Here is a 21,012-nt window from a genome sequence, read left to right as displayed (position 1 = left end):
AGTATTCTGGACACTCTTGCAAGCTGTTTTGTTTTGGACTCAGGAACCTTGGAATTTTAAAATGATTTATCGTATGTTTATTTCTGGCCTGCGTTGAAGATATGGTACAGACTTGAATTGTCAGGAAGAAATGGCGACTCGAAATGAAAATAAACCTTCAGTTAACAAAAAAAAAAAAAAAAAAAAAATCAGTTTCAGTGCAGAGGAGGTTAGTAGAATGATGAATAATTTAGTGACAGTGATGGATCTGGTTTGGAGAGCTGCGATACCGGAGACGTGTTGTGCTTTGTAGAAGGAAGAGAACCTTTATTGGAGATCTAAGCATATCATTTGTTCTCTTTATATGATATAAAAATATTATTTAGAAATTATAATTGTCATTGTTTATTTTTTGTTAATGTCATATACTTCTTGAAGTAATAAAGTACGCGCGCCTCGTATATTTGATGTGCAGCTGGTCACAGCGCAATGCATGGTGTTGACATTAATTTTTTGCCTTGTTGTTTCCAGGTTATAAAATAAATATTCTGAGTAGGGATGCACCGAATCCAGGTTTCGGATTTGGCCCGAATATCTACTTTTTGAGCAGGATTCGGAGTCGGCCGAATACTTAGGATTCGGTGAACCAAATCCGTATCCTACATCCTACCAAACACACATCCATTTTAACACATGCCTCCAATGTCTTCTTTAAATAAAATACACGAATACGGTATTGAACGTAACTATTGTGTTTAATAACAGGTATTCAAGAACAAGAACACATTTGATGAACTCTGTCGCAGCTCTCAATTCCCTAAATTACTGAGGCGCGCGCATTAAACATGTCACGCAGCTGGTGAATGTAAACATACCCACGCCCCTCCCTTCCCCACTCCCCCCCTCGCCAGTATGCAACACAGCACAGTCACATCACACTTTTCATGGAGTAAAGTTATGCAGTAAACCTGTAATATATAGTAATGCAAACTGTTGTAGACTTTTGTGCTTTGCTGCTTTGTCTGTGAAACGTGTTCTAGAGATCATACTAAGATTTAAAATAAAAAAAACTTAACAACTGTCAGATGTGCAAGACGCTGTTGAACAATATGCTTTAGTAAATGACATTTTACGTTATTAAGAACATAAGAAAGTTTACAAACGAGAGGAGGCCATTCAGCCCATCTTGCTCGTTTGGTTGTTAGTAGCTTATTGATCCCAGAATCTCATCAAGCAGCTTCTTGAAGGATCCCAGGGTGTCAGCTTCAACAACATTACTGGGGAGTTGGTTCCAGACCCTCACAATTCTCTGTGTAAAAAAGTGCCTCCTATTTTCTGTTCTGAATGCCCCTTTATATAATCTCCATTTGTAACCCCTGGTCCTTGTTTCTTTTTTCAGGTCAAAAAAGTCAATACCTTTTAGAATTTTGAATGCTTGAATCAGATTGCCACGTAGTCTTCTTTGTTCAAGACTGAATAGATTCAATTCTTTTAGCCTGTCTGCATACGACATGACTTTTAAACCCGGGATAATTCTGGTTGCTCTTCTTTGCACTCTTTCTAGAGCAGCAATATCCTTTTTGTAACGAGGTGACCAGAACTGAACACAATATTCTAGGTGAGGTCTTACTAATGTATTGTAAAGTTTTAACATTACTTCCCTTGATTTAAATTCACAATATATCCGAGCATCTTGTTGGCCTTTTTTATAGCTTCCCCACATTGTCTAGATGAAGACATTTCTAGGAATCAACATAAACTCCTAGGTCTTTTTCATAGATTCCTTCTTCAATTTCAGTACCTCCCATATGGTATTTATAATGTACATTTGTATTGCCTGTGTGCAGTACTTTACACTTTTCTCTATTAAATGTCATTTGCCATGTGTCTGCCCAGTTCTGAATGTTGTCTAGATCATTTTGAATGACCTTTGCTGCTGCAACAGTGTTTGCCACTCCAACTATTTTTGTGTTGTCTGCAAATTTAACAAGTTTGCTTACTATACCAGAATCTAAATCATTAATGTAGATTAGGAATAGCAGATGACCTAATACTGATCCCTGTGGTACACCACTGGTTACCTCGCTCCATTTTGAGGTTTCTCCTCTAATCAGTACTTTCTGTTTTCTACATGTTAACCACTCCCTAATCCATGTGCATGTATTTCCTTGAATCCCTACTGCGTTCAGTTTGAGAATTAATCTTTTATGCGGGACTTTGTCAAAACCAATCTAGGTAAAGTACCTTGCTCAAGGGTACAGCAGCAGTGTCCCCACCTGGGATTGAACCCACAACCCGCCGGTCAAGAGTCCAGAGCTCTAACCACTACTCCACACTGCTGCCCAAATATAAATACTATACCTGTAGCAAAACTGAATCAAGGATTTATCCATGAATGCGTCAGTAAAATGTCCATCTTGTTTTATGTTATCAAAAAGGTCCAGCCAAAACTGAACGCATTCCTTTCTTAGTGTGAGCCACCACTGCTCAATTTGCCGGTTTTCTGTACTTGGACCAAAAGTGAAGCTTTGATGTGCATCTTGTTAACCAGTTAATTGCATGCTCAAACACAAATGTCTTGAACTATGGAAATCTATGGTAAGTCACTTGAGATAGTAAGTTGAAATAACGAGATACTAAGTCAAAATTATGATAAACCTTAAAATGGAAATTTAAAATGTATTTCGTTTTTTTTTTTTTTTTTTGGTGGCGGAAATGGGCTTCAATCCTAAAACATCCACGGATAGTATTTTTTTGTTGAAGTGTTTCAGAATTGAAACATTTATGTATCAGTATTACTTTGCCGGTATCGAGTATGTAATTCATAAGGAAAATGACATGACTAGAGGCGATTCACACCCCCTACATAGGTGGCAGTAGCACGTGGAGTGAGGATCGTATCTGGTTGACTACACACCTCTTTGTCAGCTAACACGCCTCTTGTCTTGCAGGTATACACTGTTGGCCGCGGCTGGCTGTCCTCACAAAGGTAACACAAAATTATCCTGTCAGGACACTGCATATTGATTGGCTATCATATTATTGTTAATAAAAAAAAAAGAAAAATAATCTCCCTACACCTAAACCCTAACCTTAAGGTCAGTATCCTATACTGCAGCCATTACACATCTAAAGTAGTTCATGTTTGGCAGTGAACAAGCGTTTTTGTTACTTTAAAAAAAGGTGATCGGAGGTGCTGACGCCCTCAGTTGTCCTCACAGGAACATTTCGTGGTACCTTTGTATGCACTGCCCGCGGCTGCTCCAGTGCAGTGCCTGGGGAGCTGCGCCATGAAGCGCTCAATCCTGCAGGCGGAAGAGGCACTGACGTCACGAAGTGGGTGGTGTGAAAGGTCAGCCGAATCCGTTTCTTCTTTCTTTATTGTCAGCGGCGGCCATTGAGAAAGAAGAGTGAGTAGTTTTTTGTGACTGTAATCCCTCTCCATCACCCAGAATTCAGAGAAATAACCTGAAAAACACACTCTTTGTGATTAATATGTATACGTAATAATAAAGTGAAAGTTATATTTGGAGGTTTACTTGTCCTGTTAAAAAGATAATAAAGACGCAACACAGCTATTGTCGGCACTGGTTTAGTGGAATATGGTAGCGTATATTTAAACCACATATAGTAACGTGTACATATCAACACAGACGAACTAATGTAAATATTGCGTTTAAGTCTTCATTTGTTACAGAAAGCGAGTAAGTCCTGCATTATAACCTCTATACTTGAGAGTAGTATTTTAAAAAACGTGTGTTGCGTTTTAGGAAGGTACTATAATGTAATATACACTTGCTATATATATTAAGTAAATAAGTAACGTTTGTGTCAGCCAAATTCGTGTGCCATTGTAATTCAACAAATGCCAGTGCAATTGAAGTCAAGGCATGGACTGTGTTGTCACAGAAATAATTGTGTTTACATATATAATACTGTGTCGGGACTACTGATGAACTTTTCCGAGTTGAGATTGTATTGTTTTATAATTAAGAACATGTAGTATTCCCATAGTCTTACTGCAGGCCTGGTGTGGCCTTAGGTGATATTTTGCAGTAATTCTACAAAGTTTATACAGAACTAAACGAGAGAAAACCAGCAATTGCACTGTACTGCTTTTTAAGATTTACATTTTGGAACCATGTTGTGTATATTAATCTGCCATGCAGTATGGACAAACTTCAACTACTGCCTTATAAAGGTGCCTATAAGAAACTAAGTGCACTAATGGTTGTTTTTTTTAATTCCATCAAAGCAATTCAGAGAGCCAAATGAGTTTGTTTGGAAAATGGTGCTGACCTTAAATAAAGGCTGTTAATTTACTTAAATGTCTTCATATCAACACACTTTTCTTGCAGAGATGGGCAAATTTATGAAACCCGGAAAAGTAGTAATGGTCCTGGCCGGACGCTATGCGGGACGCAAGGCAGTTATTGTAAAGGTACGGTCCAGTTTACTATCTGACTCTAATAGTAACTGTAGGCAGTAATAAGAAATTACAAACATGGTGGTGTATTTGGGTTAAGAGAAGTCAGAAGTGGTTGACCGTTACATAAGTCATAGCCTTAATCTAGGGTTTTAATAGGAAATTTAAATGAGCATATCTTTAAGAAAAGTAAACCTCACTAGTTCCAGACCTGGTAACCGTTGAATACTGGCAATACTAACATAATAAGCCTATAAAACCAACTACTAGTCTCTATTTAATAGTGGTTGTCATGTCCAGAGTACATAGGGGAGGGTGTAAACAATGTGATAAATGAATGTATTCTGTCTTTGCTTTTCAGAACATTGATGATGGCTCCTCTGACAGGCCGTACAGCCATGCCCTGGTTGCTGGTATTGACCGTTACCCACGCAAAGTGACAACCACAATGGGCAAGAAGAAGGTTGCCAAGAGGTCCAAGATCAAGGCCTTCGTGAAGGTCTACAATTACAACCATCTGATGCCAACCAGGTTAGTAACGATTTAGCAGTATAAATACAGCTCTAAACATTTTCAACACGCTGTTGTACCTCAAGATAGTTTGTGTAATTTCTATGTATCGGCATACCTAGACTAGTTTGAAGTTCTTAAGATGGAGATCTCCATCTTGGACTTCTACCCGTCTAGTGTTCAAAGACATTGTTATAGTGTTTTTAGAAATACTGGAAGCTCATTGTTTCAACTAAGTCTGCTTGCTCGCAAAGGTATTTTAGTATGTCTAATGGATTATATGGTGTCTTGACAGAATGAAAGGCTTTCTGTCAAGACACCATATCATTTAGGTTCCCAATACCTAACAGATCTGAATGCATATGTACTTAAGTTACTGCTGCAATGTCAGGACAGGAGAAACAAATTGAATACAAACCAAATTTGCTCAAATTGGATCAGTCATGCCTTCTTGTGAACAGCAGCCCACATAATACTGTCTTATTAGTGCATCTGGACTGTTGCTATTTCTGCTAAACAGTCGTTTTTCTGTGTGTTTGCAGATACTCTGTCGATATCCCTATGGACAAGACTGTTGTCAACAAGGATGTGTTTAGGGACCCAGCCCTGAAACGCAAAGCCAGACGTGAAGCCAAGGTCAAGTTCGAAGAGAGGTGAGTGTAAATGGATTGTACTCAGTGCTTTGAGTTTCAGTAGTTTTGTGGGTTGATTTGTGAATGGCTTAAGAACATAAGAAATGCAGTATGAACTGGCAGCAAGTTTACAGCAGATGTACTTTTATCCTACCATTGAAATCCTAGACATTGCATTATGGTGGTACACTAAATTGTTCATAATACGGGTACTGTTTTTTGAAATGGGATTAACACATTCTGTAGTGCACTGTATGTCTTTTTGCCTGCATGGATCTAGTCGGCCGATTTTACCAGTATTCAGTCTTCTGGGCATAAACTTTGTACATACATTCAGGGTTTGCTGATTTTTAAATAGAGTTGATTTTAAATCGTAATTAAATTATTATTATTTTTTTTTAAATCATTGATTTTTTTTTCATTTACTACCTATTTTATATAGTTTCAAGGTAAATGCATGAATAGTATGTTTTAAAAACCTTTTATTAAACACAAACATCTTAAACTCTTACTGTCTAAACTAAAGCTCTTAGGGCTGTATTCTGATCACAGCGCAAATATGAGTGCAAGCGCAAACGGTGCTTGCCCCCGATTCTGTGGCGCATAAATGGAGCGAAGACTCTCCAAAATACTTCAGTGAAATGGTATTCTGAAGACATGTCTTGCCCCGTTGTAAAGCGCCAGCCCAATTAACATATTCACCAAAGCGATTCTGATGCCCCAAATAGACAATTGAGCACTGTGTTAAGACCTGCTGAAACCAGGTTTATTTAGTGGTGCAATCAGGAACTTTAACAATTGAACACACTATAAAAAGCAAAGTAGTCCTAAGTAACAACTGCGTGTGTTTGGACTGACACAGAAAGCGGAAATCGAAGGAAGAAAAGTAAAAGCAAAAAATGACTGGGATGAGTGAAGGGCGTTTTTCTCTGGTGTACTCAATTGCTAAAGGCAAGCACGTCATTATGAATGCCTTGCTTAAACGCTGCCCAACCTGCTGGAAATGTGTAGTGATTTTTATGTATGTATTTATTATATATTTTTTCTTTTGACTTTGTTACGTGGAATGTAATAAACGAGAACCAAAACGGTGAGTTTTTTTTCCCCCTTCGTTTTACAACTCTATTTCCACATTTTTTATTGGAAGTTAAAGTAAAATTTGTTTGTTTGCTTGTTCAACTACAAAAAGGCACAAGTAAACCTCATGTTATTACTTTATAAAAACTACACATGGCCACTGTTTACTGCGATGAAACGGCAATGGCAAGGAATGAAAAAGTAATAAACAAATAATGCGGTGTCAGCTTTATGTACTATATTTGGGGAATAAACAAAACAACGTTTAACTTGAACTGCTATTTGGCATCCTTTTGTTTTGTAGTTAATTCACTGGGGTAAAAAAAGTCCTACATAATGTGTTCTTTACTCCTGGGGTATTTTTTTTTACTTTAACAACTTTAGTGTAACGTCTTGCTTTAAAATAAAGGTGCATACACACACAGTGGCCATGCCCCCTGCCTTTGCTGCTATGCTGTCTCTGCCTGCGTTCTGAGCAATATAATGGCTTTTATTACTTTTTGAAAACTAACGAATATTTCAATTGAGCGAATATCCGAACATGTTCGTCCCAGCACTGATACATATTAGTACTAAAACAAATTGGACTTGTCCACAAACTGCAATAAACTAAACTATGCGGTTTAAAATTTGATGCTTGTGGATTGTCAAATTCACAGAAGTACGTATATGTCTTTTGAAGATATAACTTTCTGTAATCCTTGTTGTATCCTAGTTCATATTGTACATGGTAGTATTGCATTGTAATACTTTACTGTCCTGTAACACCTGTGTGTTACCTTGAATAAATGTGTCTGCCAAATAAATAATGATCTTGATGGATTTTTTTTTTCCCCCCTCTACAGATACAAGACCGGCAAGAACAAATGGTTCTTCCAGAAGCTTAGATTCTAAACTTACTAAAATGTTCCAATAAATTTTATAAAATCCACCCACTGGTCTGTCTTCAATGATAAAGGGTTGCAGTTTGCAGAATATTGAAATGTGAAGATCTTTTGTTTCCATCTCTTGTTGAATATACATGAAAAGATTAATTGTTTGTTTTTCTGCAGGTTCCCCTATTTATGTATTTTCCACCCTGATTCTAAACATCGGTAGCTCTTGCACCTCCAAATATTTGTTATAGTTTCTGTTCAGATCCAAAACTAACTTGCGAGTATATTTGGGGGTGGATCTCTCTCCCTGCAGAAGTGTCTGTGTAATACTATGTTGCATCCTCTTGGGATGTGTATTCCAGGCAAGGGCAATGATGATGATGGTGGACATCCCTCGAAGTTATGTATATATGGAGAACCGCATATCCACTTGATGAAACTTAATGGGACATTCTGGTTGAGCATCAATCTGGGGATTTAAATTGGTACTTGTCATGTGTCAAGTCACACTTGGATTATTAAATATCTACATAATTTGGGATTAATTCACAGTTGACATTAAACTTCAGGAGTTTTTGACCTACAGCTGTATGTGACTTGAACATGAATTTGCAATTCATTAAACAAACAAAATATTTTATTCTGAAACTAAATTAGGGCTGTCACTCGATTAAAAAAAACATTCTCATTTTGATTATCATTAATGAACATTTTTGTGTTTGAATTGAAAGTGATGGTCTCGAGTCGAATGGGTCAAAGTTCTAGTATATTTTCCTCAAGAGGAATTATCACTTTTAAATGGCTCAGGATACAAATATAGCCTTCATCCATGTATTGTATCTGTGTGTGTGTATCGATCGATAGATGGATAGATTTTTCAAAATTACAGCAATATAGCTTTATTGTAAAACTTGATTGGAACAGAGAAATGCCTCCATATACAGTGCGTGTGTGAGAGAAAGAAAAATAGAGAGGAGAGAGATATATGTTGTCAAAAGTTTGCAAACACCAATGTGTGGAAATATACTTACATTGGAGATTTAAACTGTTGACGACAACTTTGTTGTCAAAACTTTGTGCTTAAGCATTTGTTTATTTATTTCTAAATAAAACCTGAATATTTTTTTTTTATTTATATATTTAAAGAATCAATTTTTTTTTATTGAATAATTCTACCTGATTTTTTAAAAAAGCATTCACCCGAATTTGGAAAACAATTTCACCCGAAAATCAGACGCCCTACTTCTACAGTATTCAATTTGTTTTGTCAATTACAGAAAATCTTTTTGTAATACTATTAAATACTAGCATATTACCCTTGTAAACAAGTAACAGGCAATTTACATTATCAATGGCAACACAATGCATTTTCCTTTTTCTGGATTTGGGACAAATATTGCCTCATTTGTGGTCCTGATGTGGTGTCGTTCTGGTACATATGGAACCATATTATTATATACTGGTCCATTGTGATCCTACCAAGCGGTACCATTACCAATCCCTCATCCCATTGCACTTGCCCTTATGGTACCCCTCATTGGTAAGGGGTGTGCAGTACCTCTGTTCAACAGGGCATAACTCACTTACTGAATTTATTCAGTACCAACTTTTCCTTTTTTTTTTTTTTTTTTAAATCTGATTACATTTCATTTAATGTTTTAATTAATAACGTAGCTCCCCATAGATATATTGTGACATTTTTACAAATGTACACATATATCAGTATAAAAAATAGATCATTTGGGAAAAAAGCAATTGACTTAATTTCCTTTTAGTTTTCTGTGCTATACTGAGCTGAATTCTGAATTCAATCTATTCCTGCTAGCGTGACACACAGGTTTCAATGAGCTGGTGTTCCCTGTATTAAACTAATATATTGGGGAATGTAAACAAACTAAACTGTCTACAAGTTACTTTGTTTTAAGAGTATAGTATATGGAATATTTGTTAGCAAAACATGCGCTATACACTGACAAAAGCTTGCACGCAAATAATTTGATTTGACTTAAAATGAGACACGAAGGGGTTCTGAATTTACAACTAAGCAAAGAAAACCTGTTCAATATAAATATTTTAGAATTGGGTGTTCAGTCCCACTGGGCTTTACAGATCTCATTGGAAGAAAGTTTATTTTTCAGACTTCTTTAATCAGCGTTGCATGAAGAGAAAGAGCTCAGAGCAAACTGAAGAGTTACAGTACATTCATGCACACCTAGTCTGGAATTCCAAGTATGTGGTAGAGACCATGTATGGTTGGTGCCATTTCTACCATCAAGCACTTACACAACTAAAAAGTTAACATTCACAAGAACCAAGTCAAGTAGACAGACTTTTCTGCTAGTGCCTTTATCACAGTATACACTAAAAATGTTTCTAGCCGTTGGATGATCTTCACCACTGCTGGGCGTACTGCATTGACTGAAAGAAAAATAAATATCTTTGTGACAGTGCAGTGGCACTGACAAACATTCAGACAGTTACCCAATTTCAATATAAACATATATATAGTTTTAAGATTGTAAGTCATTATCAATTTGTATTTAAAAATTACCAGATGGTACGACATTTTAATAATATGTTCCTGTTTACATTTTCAGCTGTCCATGGAAAAATACCTTATTCACTACCTAACTAATTTATGACCATCATATTTTGAAACGTCAAGTTTGTTGATTTTTTGCTGCAAAACATAAAATATTTACATTTAAAAATGAAAAAACACACATCAGGCATTAAGCCTTAATAGGAGTAAAATATCTTGAAAATTGCACGCAATATCAAAAGATGACATTACTCACTGAGTATCTGTTCTCCATTTTTGCACTGTAGTGGTTGTGACAGCGTGGTTGACAGTTACATTGACTTCTAGATGTCTCTGCTGAAGCAAACCAGAAAAGGGACACTGTGGTTCAAAGTCATAAACCATTTACAATAGTGCAAAGATTGGAACTTTTATTTTTAAAAGGAAAAACCAATTGATTATTTTATAGGTCTAGAAAGAAACAACTCTGCATGTGGGACATCCTGAATGAACCTCCTGGGTTATTTATTTAAATAATGTATTTGGAACAGATATTGCACAGTGGTCCTGATACAGTGGCACACTGATACTGAGGTATAATAGTATACCAATTATACAATATAATTTAATGGATTACCAGCAGTTTAATTATTATTCATATTATTGAGAGACCACTGATATGTCAAAATATGAAAATGTTACCATTGTGGTTGCATTCTTTGCAAAATAATTATAGAAATGTGTTATATTCAATCCAGAGACAATTATTATTACACTTCTCTTACATATTTTAGAGACATAATATGCTAGATGTCAGTTATTATTAAAAATACCTTGTGTAGTTTTTATTACGTTTGTAATTCCAAACATAACACTCTACATTCCATGGAGGCATAGAGAACAAAAGCTGAAAATATCAGAATGTTATCTTTTGTAGTTTTTAAGATATTATCCTTTTTTGTAAAATAAATGCAGTTTAACTTATTGGGCAGGCACACCCAGGCTGCCACTCTGATCACAGAACACTTTGAACGCAGTGTCTAGGTGCTATGCTTCCACAGATAGGGACAGGTGCTGGGCTCTTATTTTACTCTGTAACAGGGGGTCTTAGTACCTGCTACTTTAGTTGTGGGTGTCCGCTAAATGATGAGAGAGAGACAGAGGGATGCAGTTGACAACGCCACTCTGGCGTCCAGGTTTTATTCAAATAAACACAAAATTGCAGTGACAGGTGGCCACCACTAGGGTACCAGCAATCAGTACTTTTACATGACAAAGCATTAGTTTTCGGAAAGCTGAATCTTAAAACGTCACTTTTCTGTGTTTACATGATTAACGATAGAAAATCTAAATACAATTCAACTGTATACATGGATTGAAGTTTTTGGAAAATGCAGGATATTTTCGCATGCAAAGTACTGTGGTAGCCTAAGTACGATTTGAAGACCGATCCAATATAGTGCTTTATCCAAGTGTCAGGTCTTAAATTCAAAGATTACTATCCTATACCTATATTCAGATTCCCCACAATGTGCAATCAACCTTTCCAACAGCTCATCCTGTTCTATATTACCAGTTTCTTTTGCAGACATTATTTTAAATTCTCACGTCATTTTAAAGCTGGAAAACATTAGCTGCTTCAGTATGTGCTATTAACAAATACATGCAGACTTTAACAAACGTATTACTTTATCCCTAACTAGACAAATGGATGCATGCAGACTGACTACAGATTATTATTATTTTCTGTTTTCTAAAACCACGTGCAGGAATGAAGATCAAAGTTTGCACATGTGCAGTACGTTATCGGAATAAGTTTTCCAAAAAGTTTGTTTACATGACATACATTTTGTTAGTTTTCGGAATTTAATAGGACATTTCTAGGTGTTGTTTTCCGAAAACTGACTTTCGGAATATTCCGCAACATTTTCCGAAAACCGTGTTTATATGACTTGATATCGGAATTAGTTTTCAGAAAACGTAATTTTCTGAAAAATATCGGAATTCTCATGCTCATGTAAACACACCGATTGATTGGTATTAATAGGGTTTATTGTATTGGTGGCCATCACTAGTTTATTTATCTTGAATCCTGCAACTCATTTTTTACTGCTAATAATCTGATGAGGGTGTTATTAAAGGTAAAATGCAGGAGGCTTTGCAGAGTGAAGACTGATGGCTAGTATTGTTTTGTTACTTAGTTCTGGACCACATGTGATTAGATGTTAAGAAGCAGTAAGTACATCACATGATCAAGTTTAGCTTGTCAACCCGAACCAACCGAATTCCACCAGTCCTAAGCACTGAGTGGTAAGGTAGTTACTGACAAAACTAGACCATGACTTTTCTCAAAGTACATACCTGGAAGTTGATGCTTCTCGTGGTTTTGCATTATGTACCCATCACTTGCACTTGGCTGCACTGAAGCCCTTTCCACCTGTGGGAGGGACTGCGATTAGTCTTTTGATGGTGGAAAGCCTAGCTAGACTCGCCACGCGCTGCCACATTTGCGTGACCAATTTCTAAATGAAAGCTCTTCGCTGTTGCCGTGAAATTTCCATAATCTATGACAATCTCCCAAGTGGGAGACCTGCTTATCCTTCTCACCACAATTGCAAGAGGTGGTGGATTTTCAAGAGTAAGTGGCAGGGTTCCGCCATGTGATGCTACAACTGTTTAAACAATGTACCTGTAATTTTTCTTTTCATTGTTAACATCCTAACAACTTTTTACACTTCATAAAGCTTGCAAGGTCCCAGGCAGGACATCTATAGTGCCTGGTATATTCATTGGTTAATCTACAAGCCTATTACCAGCAAATTCCAATAAACCTATAAGGTGTGTGTATATCTATATATATATATATGTGGTGACAACCTCTCTCCTGGTAACACTGCCCAGCACAGGCTGTGTCCACCAAGATAGTGCCTGCATACAGTGTCGAGACACTGTCTCAGCAGACGGCCGCAGTTCAATGTATGTATATATATATATATATATATATATATATATATATATATATATATATATATATATATATATATATATATTTCGCAAACTCAGTCTTGTCGTGCTTTCGAATTCCTCCCCAGCCACCACCACCTCACTCCCAGCCTCGTTCTTTCAAAATGGCCGCAGTGCACTGATAGTGTAAGGATTATTGACCATATTGTCAAACAGGTAACACAGCAATAATAAACCATGATGTGGCACAGAACTGAAAAGCCAGAGCACTTGTTGTTATGTTGCTCTTCCTGCAGTGATTTAGAGGACAGATCTCAAACCCCAGTACACTAGAGCGGACATTTTTTAAAAAGCTTCGAAACAGACTTTAAAGTTATAAGTGTACATAAGAACCAAGAAAGTTTACAAACGAGAGGAGGCCATTTGGCCCATCTTGCTCGTTTGGTTGTTAGTAGGTAGCTTATTGATCCCAGAATCTCATCAAGCAGCTTCTTGAAGGATCCCAGGGTTTCAGCTTCAGCAACATTACTGGGGAGTTGGTTCCAGACCATCACAATTCTCTGTGTAAAAAAGTGCATCCTGTTTTCTGTTCTGAATGCCCCTTTATCTAATCTCCATTTGTGACCCCTGGTCTTTGTTTCTTTTTTCAGGGCAAAAAGGTCCCCTGGGTCGACATTGTCTATACCTTTTAGGATTTTGAATGTTTGAATCAGATCGCAGCGTAGTCTTCTTTGTTCAAGCTGAATAGATTCAATTATTTTAGCCTGTCTGCATACGACATGCCTTTTAAACCCGGGATAATTCTGGTTACTCTTCTTTGCACTCTTTCTAGAGCAGCAATATCCTTTTTGTAACGAGGTGACCAGAACTGAACACAGTATTCTAGGTGAGGTCTTACTAATGCATTGTAAAGTTTTAACACTACTTCCCTTGATTTAAATTCAACACTTTTCACAATATATCCGAGCATCTTGTTGGAATTTTTTATAGCTTCCCCACATTGTCTAGATGAAGACATTTCTGAGTCAACATAAACTCCTAGGTCTTTTTCATAGATTCCTTCTTCAATTTCAGTATCTCCCATATGATATTTATAATGCATATTTTTATTGCCTGTGTGCAGTACCATACACTTTTCTCTATTAAATGTCATTTGACATGTGTCTGCACAGTTTTGAATGCTGTCTAGATCATTTTGAATGACCTTTGCTGCTGCAACAGTGTTTGCTACTCCTCCTATTTTTGTGTCGTCTGCAAATTTAACAAGTTTGCTTACTATACCAGAATCTAAATCATTAATGTAGATGTAAAAAAAGTTGTCAGGATGTTAACAATGAAAATAAAAATTACAGGTACATTATTTAAACAGTTGTAGCAACACATGAGGATGTGTACTCCCCCAGGCATCTACATAGATCCCTGAAATGAAAAAAATAAAATAAAAAAATAAAATAAATTACAGTGGCTTAACTAGTAAAGATACCAGTACCATTTAGTATTAAACAGTATATTTATTTAAATATTAAGACATTTAGTGCTAAGAGACATCTGTTACTGGTCCTAATTGAAGCAAAGGCAAAAAAATATATATATATTGTTATGGTTTGAAGCTTTTTTTTTACTGTTCAAATGATTTGTACTTGCTTCAAGTAGGGGTCCTACGTTATATGACATGTATGTTTTAAAACATGGGTTGCATAGATAATTTTGATTTGATTTTCTGGTGCATAAAGGCAGACTAAAAAACTCATGGAGATACGTTCGCTTGCTGAAAAAATTGTAGAGCCTGAAAACTAGTGTAATTTACCTAATGAGGGAGGAGTTCTGTCAGCCATTTCTAAAGATGCCTGCCTAGATACTGAATGAAAACAAACACTAACAGGCCTGGGGGGTGTATGCAATTTGTTTATTAAGAAATGAAGGCACAATCCTTTTTCATTTTGTGCAGGTATAGCAAGATCTTTCTTTCAATAATTAACACTGCTCTTCTGTGTATTACATAGAAGTCATGTTTACTTAAGGGCATTACTACTTCATTTTATTCAGTACATTGCTAAGGGTGAACTGTGCATTGCTTTCTAATACTACTAGCATTTTTGCTTTAAAAAAAAAAAAAATAATAATAATAATGATGGGAAAAATCTTTTATCTGTTAAAAAGCAGCCAGCAAGAATGGTTTGTAACTGTATAATAAGGTTGGTTTAAATTTGCTTTGTATTTGTTTTATTTAAGTCTCTATGTATTATTGCTAATATTAACTTTATACCATCAACATTTTCATCATGTTTAATTTGTATCTGTTTAATATCCTGTTATATGAGTTATTTATCATCCTCTATTGTTGTTTCTGCTTAAATCATTTTTACTCAGATTACTTGCTAACCACTTGGTATGCTTGGTGCAGCTGTAATTTCTGATCCTTTGTTGTTGAAAAATTATATTAGTTAAACAATTTATCTAAGAAGAAACAGCAGTAGAGAATTATACAAAACACACATAATATTAAGCAGGTAGAAATGAATTGACTGAAAATGTAACTGGATAAAGTACCCCTTTAAGATCAGCTCTTTAAATGTTGCATCAAACCTGACAAAAATATTTTGGCCTTCCAAGCACAGCCATGTGGTCAGGGAAATTCAGAGTTATAATTAAACCCAAGGCTTTTAACAAACATAATAGAATACAAAGCATTTCAAATGAAAGCATTCTAAGTGCTTTTTGTGCATTTCTGCCTCCAATGTCTACTTTTCTAATATGATTATGTTGGCAGACAGGCATTACATAATATGGTTAACATTTTTGTTTTTATTTAGCTAATAAGGTCTGCGTGATCCGGCACCTATACAGAGATCAACAACACAGTGATCCATTACCCTGCAGACTGAGTCAAATCAAGACAGCCTCTTAATAAAACAGTGTGCTGACACAATTTTGCCACTTATACGGATTGGGCTGCCTCCTTATATGGTTTATAACTTCTGTGTTTGATCTTCTGTGTATTGGGTGTCTAGGTTCACTGTCTGAATATTATATTACCTTACCTGTTTGTGCATCATAGCCATCCTCCTGTCCAGTACAGATTGTCTGCGGCGAGCTTCCCAGTGCAAGGCTGACATTTCAAACCACCACCTGCAACTGTTTTATATTTCACAAAATGAGACTGATACAGGACCAGTAATCCAATATCAGTGCCTTTGTTCTTAATGCCTGATAATGACTAACCTGAAAAAGACAACACTACTCTCCTTGGTATAGGGATAAGTGTACAGGCCTGTTAAGCACAGCTTTATTGTGACAGTATTTTAATATAAAGTGAATTCTAATACTGTAAATTGGTACTTGAATTTCTTAAAAGCTAGTAATCGCAATCGTGGTCTTATTTCATACAATGAAGGTGCATTTTGTAACCATTAAAACAGTTATTATTTATTTATGTTAATGATTCAAAACTGGTTGTGAGTAAACCTTACCACATCAAAAGCACTGTTAATGTTACGCAAACACACCAACAATAAACAGACAGACAGAGGGCAGGCAGACAGCTAAAGTGTTACACAAAGTAATATTGCTTTTGATTTAATTTGTCCCTTATAAGAGATAACACTGAAAATAGCACAACATTGTCCAGTTTTGTCCATTTCCCTATGCATTTATCATAGTTTACCATCCATGGTGTGTCATATTTTTAATATGCTTTACCATGCCTCTGTGCTTTTCAATGTTTACATATGCTACTATGCTGTATTATACTTTGCTTGGTTTTTACTACGGTAAACATTTATAAGTGGTGTTTCAGAGAACAAAAACATAACAGTTTGTATTTAATGTAATCTACGACTATACGTTGTTCATATGTTTCACTAAACCGTGCTTTCCTTAATTAACATATTTTCTACATTTTCTATGAGCATATAGACAGATAGATATTGGATAAAAAGTTGCGGGGTCAGGACTAAAGCATAACCATAGCGACGCCTATGCAGTGTCTGATGACGGTATTTATGATTTTATGTTGCCAGAGGTAAACTATGACAGGGTCGCAGCAGTATTCCATACAAAGCTATTTTTTTTTTTTTTTTTCCAAAGAAAAGTTTAAAATCAAACAAACAAACTCAACCATAACACATTTTAAGTAGTAGAGAATACAAACATGATATGCGTGTGAAGGAATTTAAATTGTACAACTTACAAAAGAAATATGTCTGGACGACAGTAGGTGTGTGGAAGACGCGGTGGTGAAGTTTTGAAGTTTTACTTCTTAAAAAAAAAAAATTTAAAAAATCAATGATCAGTACGTTTGGCTTATCAGCAATGTAGGTGTCAGCCCTGAAACACCACCAAGTGCTTTGAAGGCTGCAGGTTGCTAAGCAAGAGGACGCACAGTGGGTGCGGAAAAACAAACGAGTAACTAACCAGCTGATTAGGTCACACTGAACAGGCACTTCATAAATACTTGTAACAACACGTGACGTTTGGATTAACATTGGTTCAGGATAGAAAGCAAATTTATCTTTTTGAAGATACGCAAATAGTTTTTCGTAGCGATATATTTTCTTCTAATTAGTTAACTTTTTAAAAACATGTTTTTTTGTGTGTGTGTTTGTTTTATCAGACGACTGTTAAGCCAAGAGACATAATTGCCCTGAATATCAGAAAGCTTTACCGACCGTCGGGGAGGGTTCTGGTGAAAAGCCGGTGTAGCGGCCAATTCAGACAGTATCCCCTCAGAAATCTGTAACCCCTGGCGCAATGTGTAAAATGAGATCTGCTCACGGGCACGGCTGATTCTTCTTTTGCTCCTGTCTGAGGTAAAATACGAATAATGTGCATTTTACTATAATTTACTCACGGTTTCGACAGGACGACATGATTTTTTTGTGATGTGTATAGTCAGCTATGGTCTGTTTTCATTAACGTCTTTGACGTCTTCTTTAATACGCAATTTATCACAATGATCTTGAGCAACCTGTTGAGTTTTGTCTTGGTTAAAAACGACTTATTATTATTATTATTATTATTATTATTATTATTATTATTATTATTATTATTATTATTGGTAATACTGTAGTGTATCTAGTTCAATTCTATAGTCAAGTTACAAGAGCACTAGAACATAAGAACATAAGAAGGTTTACAAACGAGAGGAGGCCATTCAGCCCATCTTGCTCCTTTGGTTGTTAGTAGCTTATTGATCCCAGAATCTCATCAAGCAGCTTCTTGAAGGATCCCAGGGTGTCAGCGTCAACTACATTACTGGGGAGTTGGTTCCAGACCCTCACAATTCTCTGTGTAAAAAAGTGCATCCTATTTTCTGTTCTGAATGCCCCTTTATCTAATCTCAATTTGTGACCCCTGGTCCTTGTTTCTTTTTTCAGGTCAAAAAAGTTCCCTGGGTCGACATTGTCTATACCTTTTAGGATTTTGAATGTTTGAATCAGATCACCGCGTAATCTTCTTTGTTCAAGACTGAATCGATTAAATTCTTGTAGCCTGCCTGCATACGACATGCCTTTTAAACCCGGGATAATTCTGGTTGCTCTTCTTTGCACTCTTTATAGAGCAGCAATATCCTTTTTGTAACGAGATGACCAGAACTGAACACAATATTCTAGGTGAGGTCTTACTAATGCATTGTAAAGTTTTAACATTACTTCCCTTGATTTAAATTCAAAACTTCTCACAATATATCCGAGCATCTTGTTGGCCTTTTTTATAGCTTCCCCACATTGTCTAGATGAAGACATTTCTGAGTCAACATAAACTCCTAGGTCTTTTTCATAATTCCCTTCTTCAATTTCAGTATCTCCCATATGATATTTATAATGCACATTTTTATTGCCTGCATGCAATACTTTACACTTTTCTCTATTAAATGTCATTTGCCATGTGTCTGTCCAGTTCTGAATGCTGTCTAGATCATTTTGAATGACCTTTGCTGCTGCAACAGTGTTTGCCACTCCTCCACTAGTATGCAAAGAGTTAAGCTTCTTTAGTTACGTCATACAGTTAAGACTGCTCAAGTGCATAACAGTGCAGTACTACAAAAGACTTTGTATGGAAGCAGCTAATAAACACAGCGTTAACTTTACTTAGGTTTCTAGTCTCTTAATCTTGTTGTATAATGAAACACAACAAACTGGCGACGAGGATGGGATGTTAAGAGAACCAAAATGTGTATGGAATGTTAAATAAAAAATAAATAAAATACAGCAAAAACGAAGAGGGTCGTCGCGTTGCAAAGGCACCAAGTCAGCGGACATCTTAAACACAGGAACTACGAAAAACAAACAAAAGAACTCCAAGAAAAAACTGTGAGTAGCTGTGTCTGTTATTTCTAATAATGATTTTAACAAATGTTTCAAGGGACTCAAACTTCTGGAAACCTCCATTCTACTAAAAATGTATACAGGAGAGAAGATTGCACCACTTGGGCTGTCAAAAGTGCTTGTTCAGTATAAAGACTAGAAATGCAGATTGGACCTCTATGTCATTGAAAAAGGAGGACCACCATTGTTTGGCCGTGAATGGCTCAGTAAAATTCGTCTAGATTGGTTAAAACTCTGCAGCCTAGCACAGCAGCCGGAAATACAAAGCTGACGCTAGAGAAGCTATTGGCTGATGCAGCTACAGTCTTCAAAGAGGGCATTGGAACTTTAAAAGAAATAAAAGCTAAAATTGTGCTAAACCCCGATGCAAATCCAGCACGGCAAGTACCACATGCCATCAGAGACAAAGTGGACAAAGAGCTCGAATGCCTGGAAGAAATGAGAATTCTGACAAAAGTCAATTGGAGTGAATGGGCAACTCCAATTCTGCCAGTTGTGAAGAAAAACGGCACAGTCAGAATCTGTGAAGACTTTAAGGTGACAATTAACCCTGTGCCACAACCTGAGCAGTATCCACTGCCCCGCATTGAAGACATTTTTCTGTCACTCTCGGGAGGGAAACAATTCAGCAAGCTAGACTTAGCCCAAGCATACCTCCAGATGGAAGTGGAGGAAGAATCAAAAAAATTCCTCACCATCAACACACAAAAAGGGCTTCTACAATATAATTGGCTAGTCTTTGGCGTGGCCTCAGCCCCAGCCTTATGGCAGCGTGCTATGGACCAAGTGCTCCAGGGCATTTCTGGATGCAGATGCTACAGTACATATTTTAACATTAGCATTTTAACATTTCTTCTGACAGCGAGTTTAAAACCAGCAATAATGTATTCCTGTCAGTCAGGAAAACTCTTAGAAAAGCAGGTAAAGACAAGGTCAGACACCACCCTCCAAATTACCGGCCTGGATTTGAAGTGTCTGCTGGAAACTGAGGTCCTGTCCCCTGACACCGTGGTCAGATTGGTGCGTAAAGTCTGGTTCAATCATCAACTTAATTTGGCACGACTAGGACAAGAGGGTGTCCGACAACTAACAAAACATCTTTTGAGATCCAAAAGGATGAAAATCCGGCTTCAGCGCAGCTGCTCCTGCCTTTCTCAGTGTCATTTGAAACTCAGCTTGTGCTCAGTCATCTAGTTTCTAGTGAGATGCAGGAATTAACAATAACCGGAGATGTGCAATTATTTTTTTAATAAGTGAACAATACATTAAATTGAATTACATCTGGGATTACACTGTGGATGTGTATATGTAGTAAAACTATAATATAAAACATAAGAACACCACATATCCACTAAAAACTAATACCTACTGTAAAAATAGCAATGTCGTTTATGGAATAGCCTGTGAAAAATGTGATGAAATCAAATATGTTGGAGAGACTGGAACTACTTTATATAAAATAATTCAGAACCACCTTTCATTAATTAGAAATAAAAAAATGAATGAACCAATAGTACAGCACTTCACCAGTCAGGGACATGACATAAATGATGTAAAGTTTGTAGTATTAGAACAGCTCAAATTAGACAATGCGACATATAGAAGAATAAAAGAAAGTAAATGGATAAATAGACTGAACACGATTATGCCAGCAGGACTCAACAGAAAAGAATGAACTAATTAACTTCAATTAATATATAAC

The 21,012-nt window shown here is 36.5% G+C and overlaps 1 protein-coding gene across 1 annotated transcript; it reads left to right on the top strand.

Moving 5' to 3' along the window:
• The first annotated feature begins 3,252 nt into the window (after nucleotides 1–3,252).
• On the top strand, nucleotides 3,253–7,555 carry LOC117434693 (large ribosomal subunit protein eL27). The gene is made up of 5 exons (XM_034057302.2): nucleotides 3,253–3,389; nucleotides 4,338–4,420; nucleotides 4,767–4,936; nucleotides 5,458–5,568; nucleotides 7,470–7,555. Exons 2-5 carry the CDS (start codon nucleotides 4,340–4,342, stop codon nucleotides 7,516–7,518), a joined length of 411 nt encoding a protein of 136 aa, XP_033913193.1. The 5' UTR covers nucleotides 3,253–3,389; nucleotides 4,338–4,339; the 3' UTR covers nucleotides 7,519–7,555.
• The last annotated feature ends 13,457 nt before the right edge of the window (nucleotides 7,556–21,012 follow it).

Source organism: Acipenser ruthenus, chromosome 28 (genome assembly GCF_902713425.1).
Source record: "Acipenser ruthenus chromosome 28, fAciRut3.2 maternal haplotype, whole genome shotgun sequence".
In the NCBI taxonomy this organism is placed as follows: domain Eukaryota; kingdom Metazoa; phylum Chordata; class Actinopteri; order Acipenseriformes; family Acipenseridae; genus Acipenser; species Acipenser ruthenus.
This window is presented reverse-complemented; position numbering and strand designations above follow the sequence as displayed.

Excerpts from the sequence above, each read along its gene's own strand:
- LOC117434693 (XM_034057302.2), top strand. The coding sequence starts at position 4,340 with ATGGGCAAATTTATGAAACCCGGAAAAGTAGTAATGGTCCTGGCCGGA. Across the intron at positions 4,421-4,766 it reads GCAAGGCAGTTATTGTAAAG|AACATTGATGATGGCTCCTC; the intron begins GTACGGTCCAGT and ends TTTGCTTTTCAG. Across the intron at positions 5,569-7,469 it reads AAGGTCAAGTTCGAAGAGAG|ATACAAGACCGGCAAGAACA; the intron begins GTGAGTGTAAAT and ends CCCCCTCTACAG.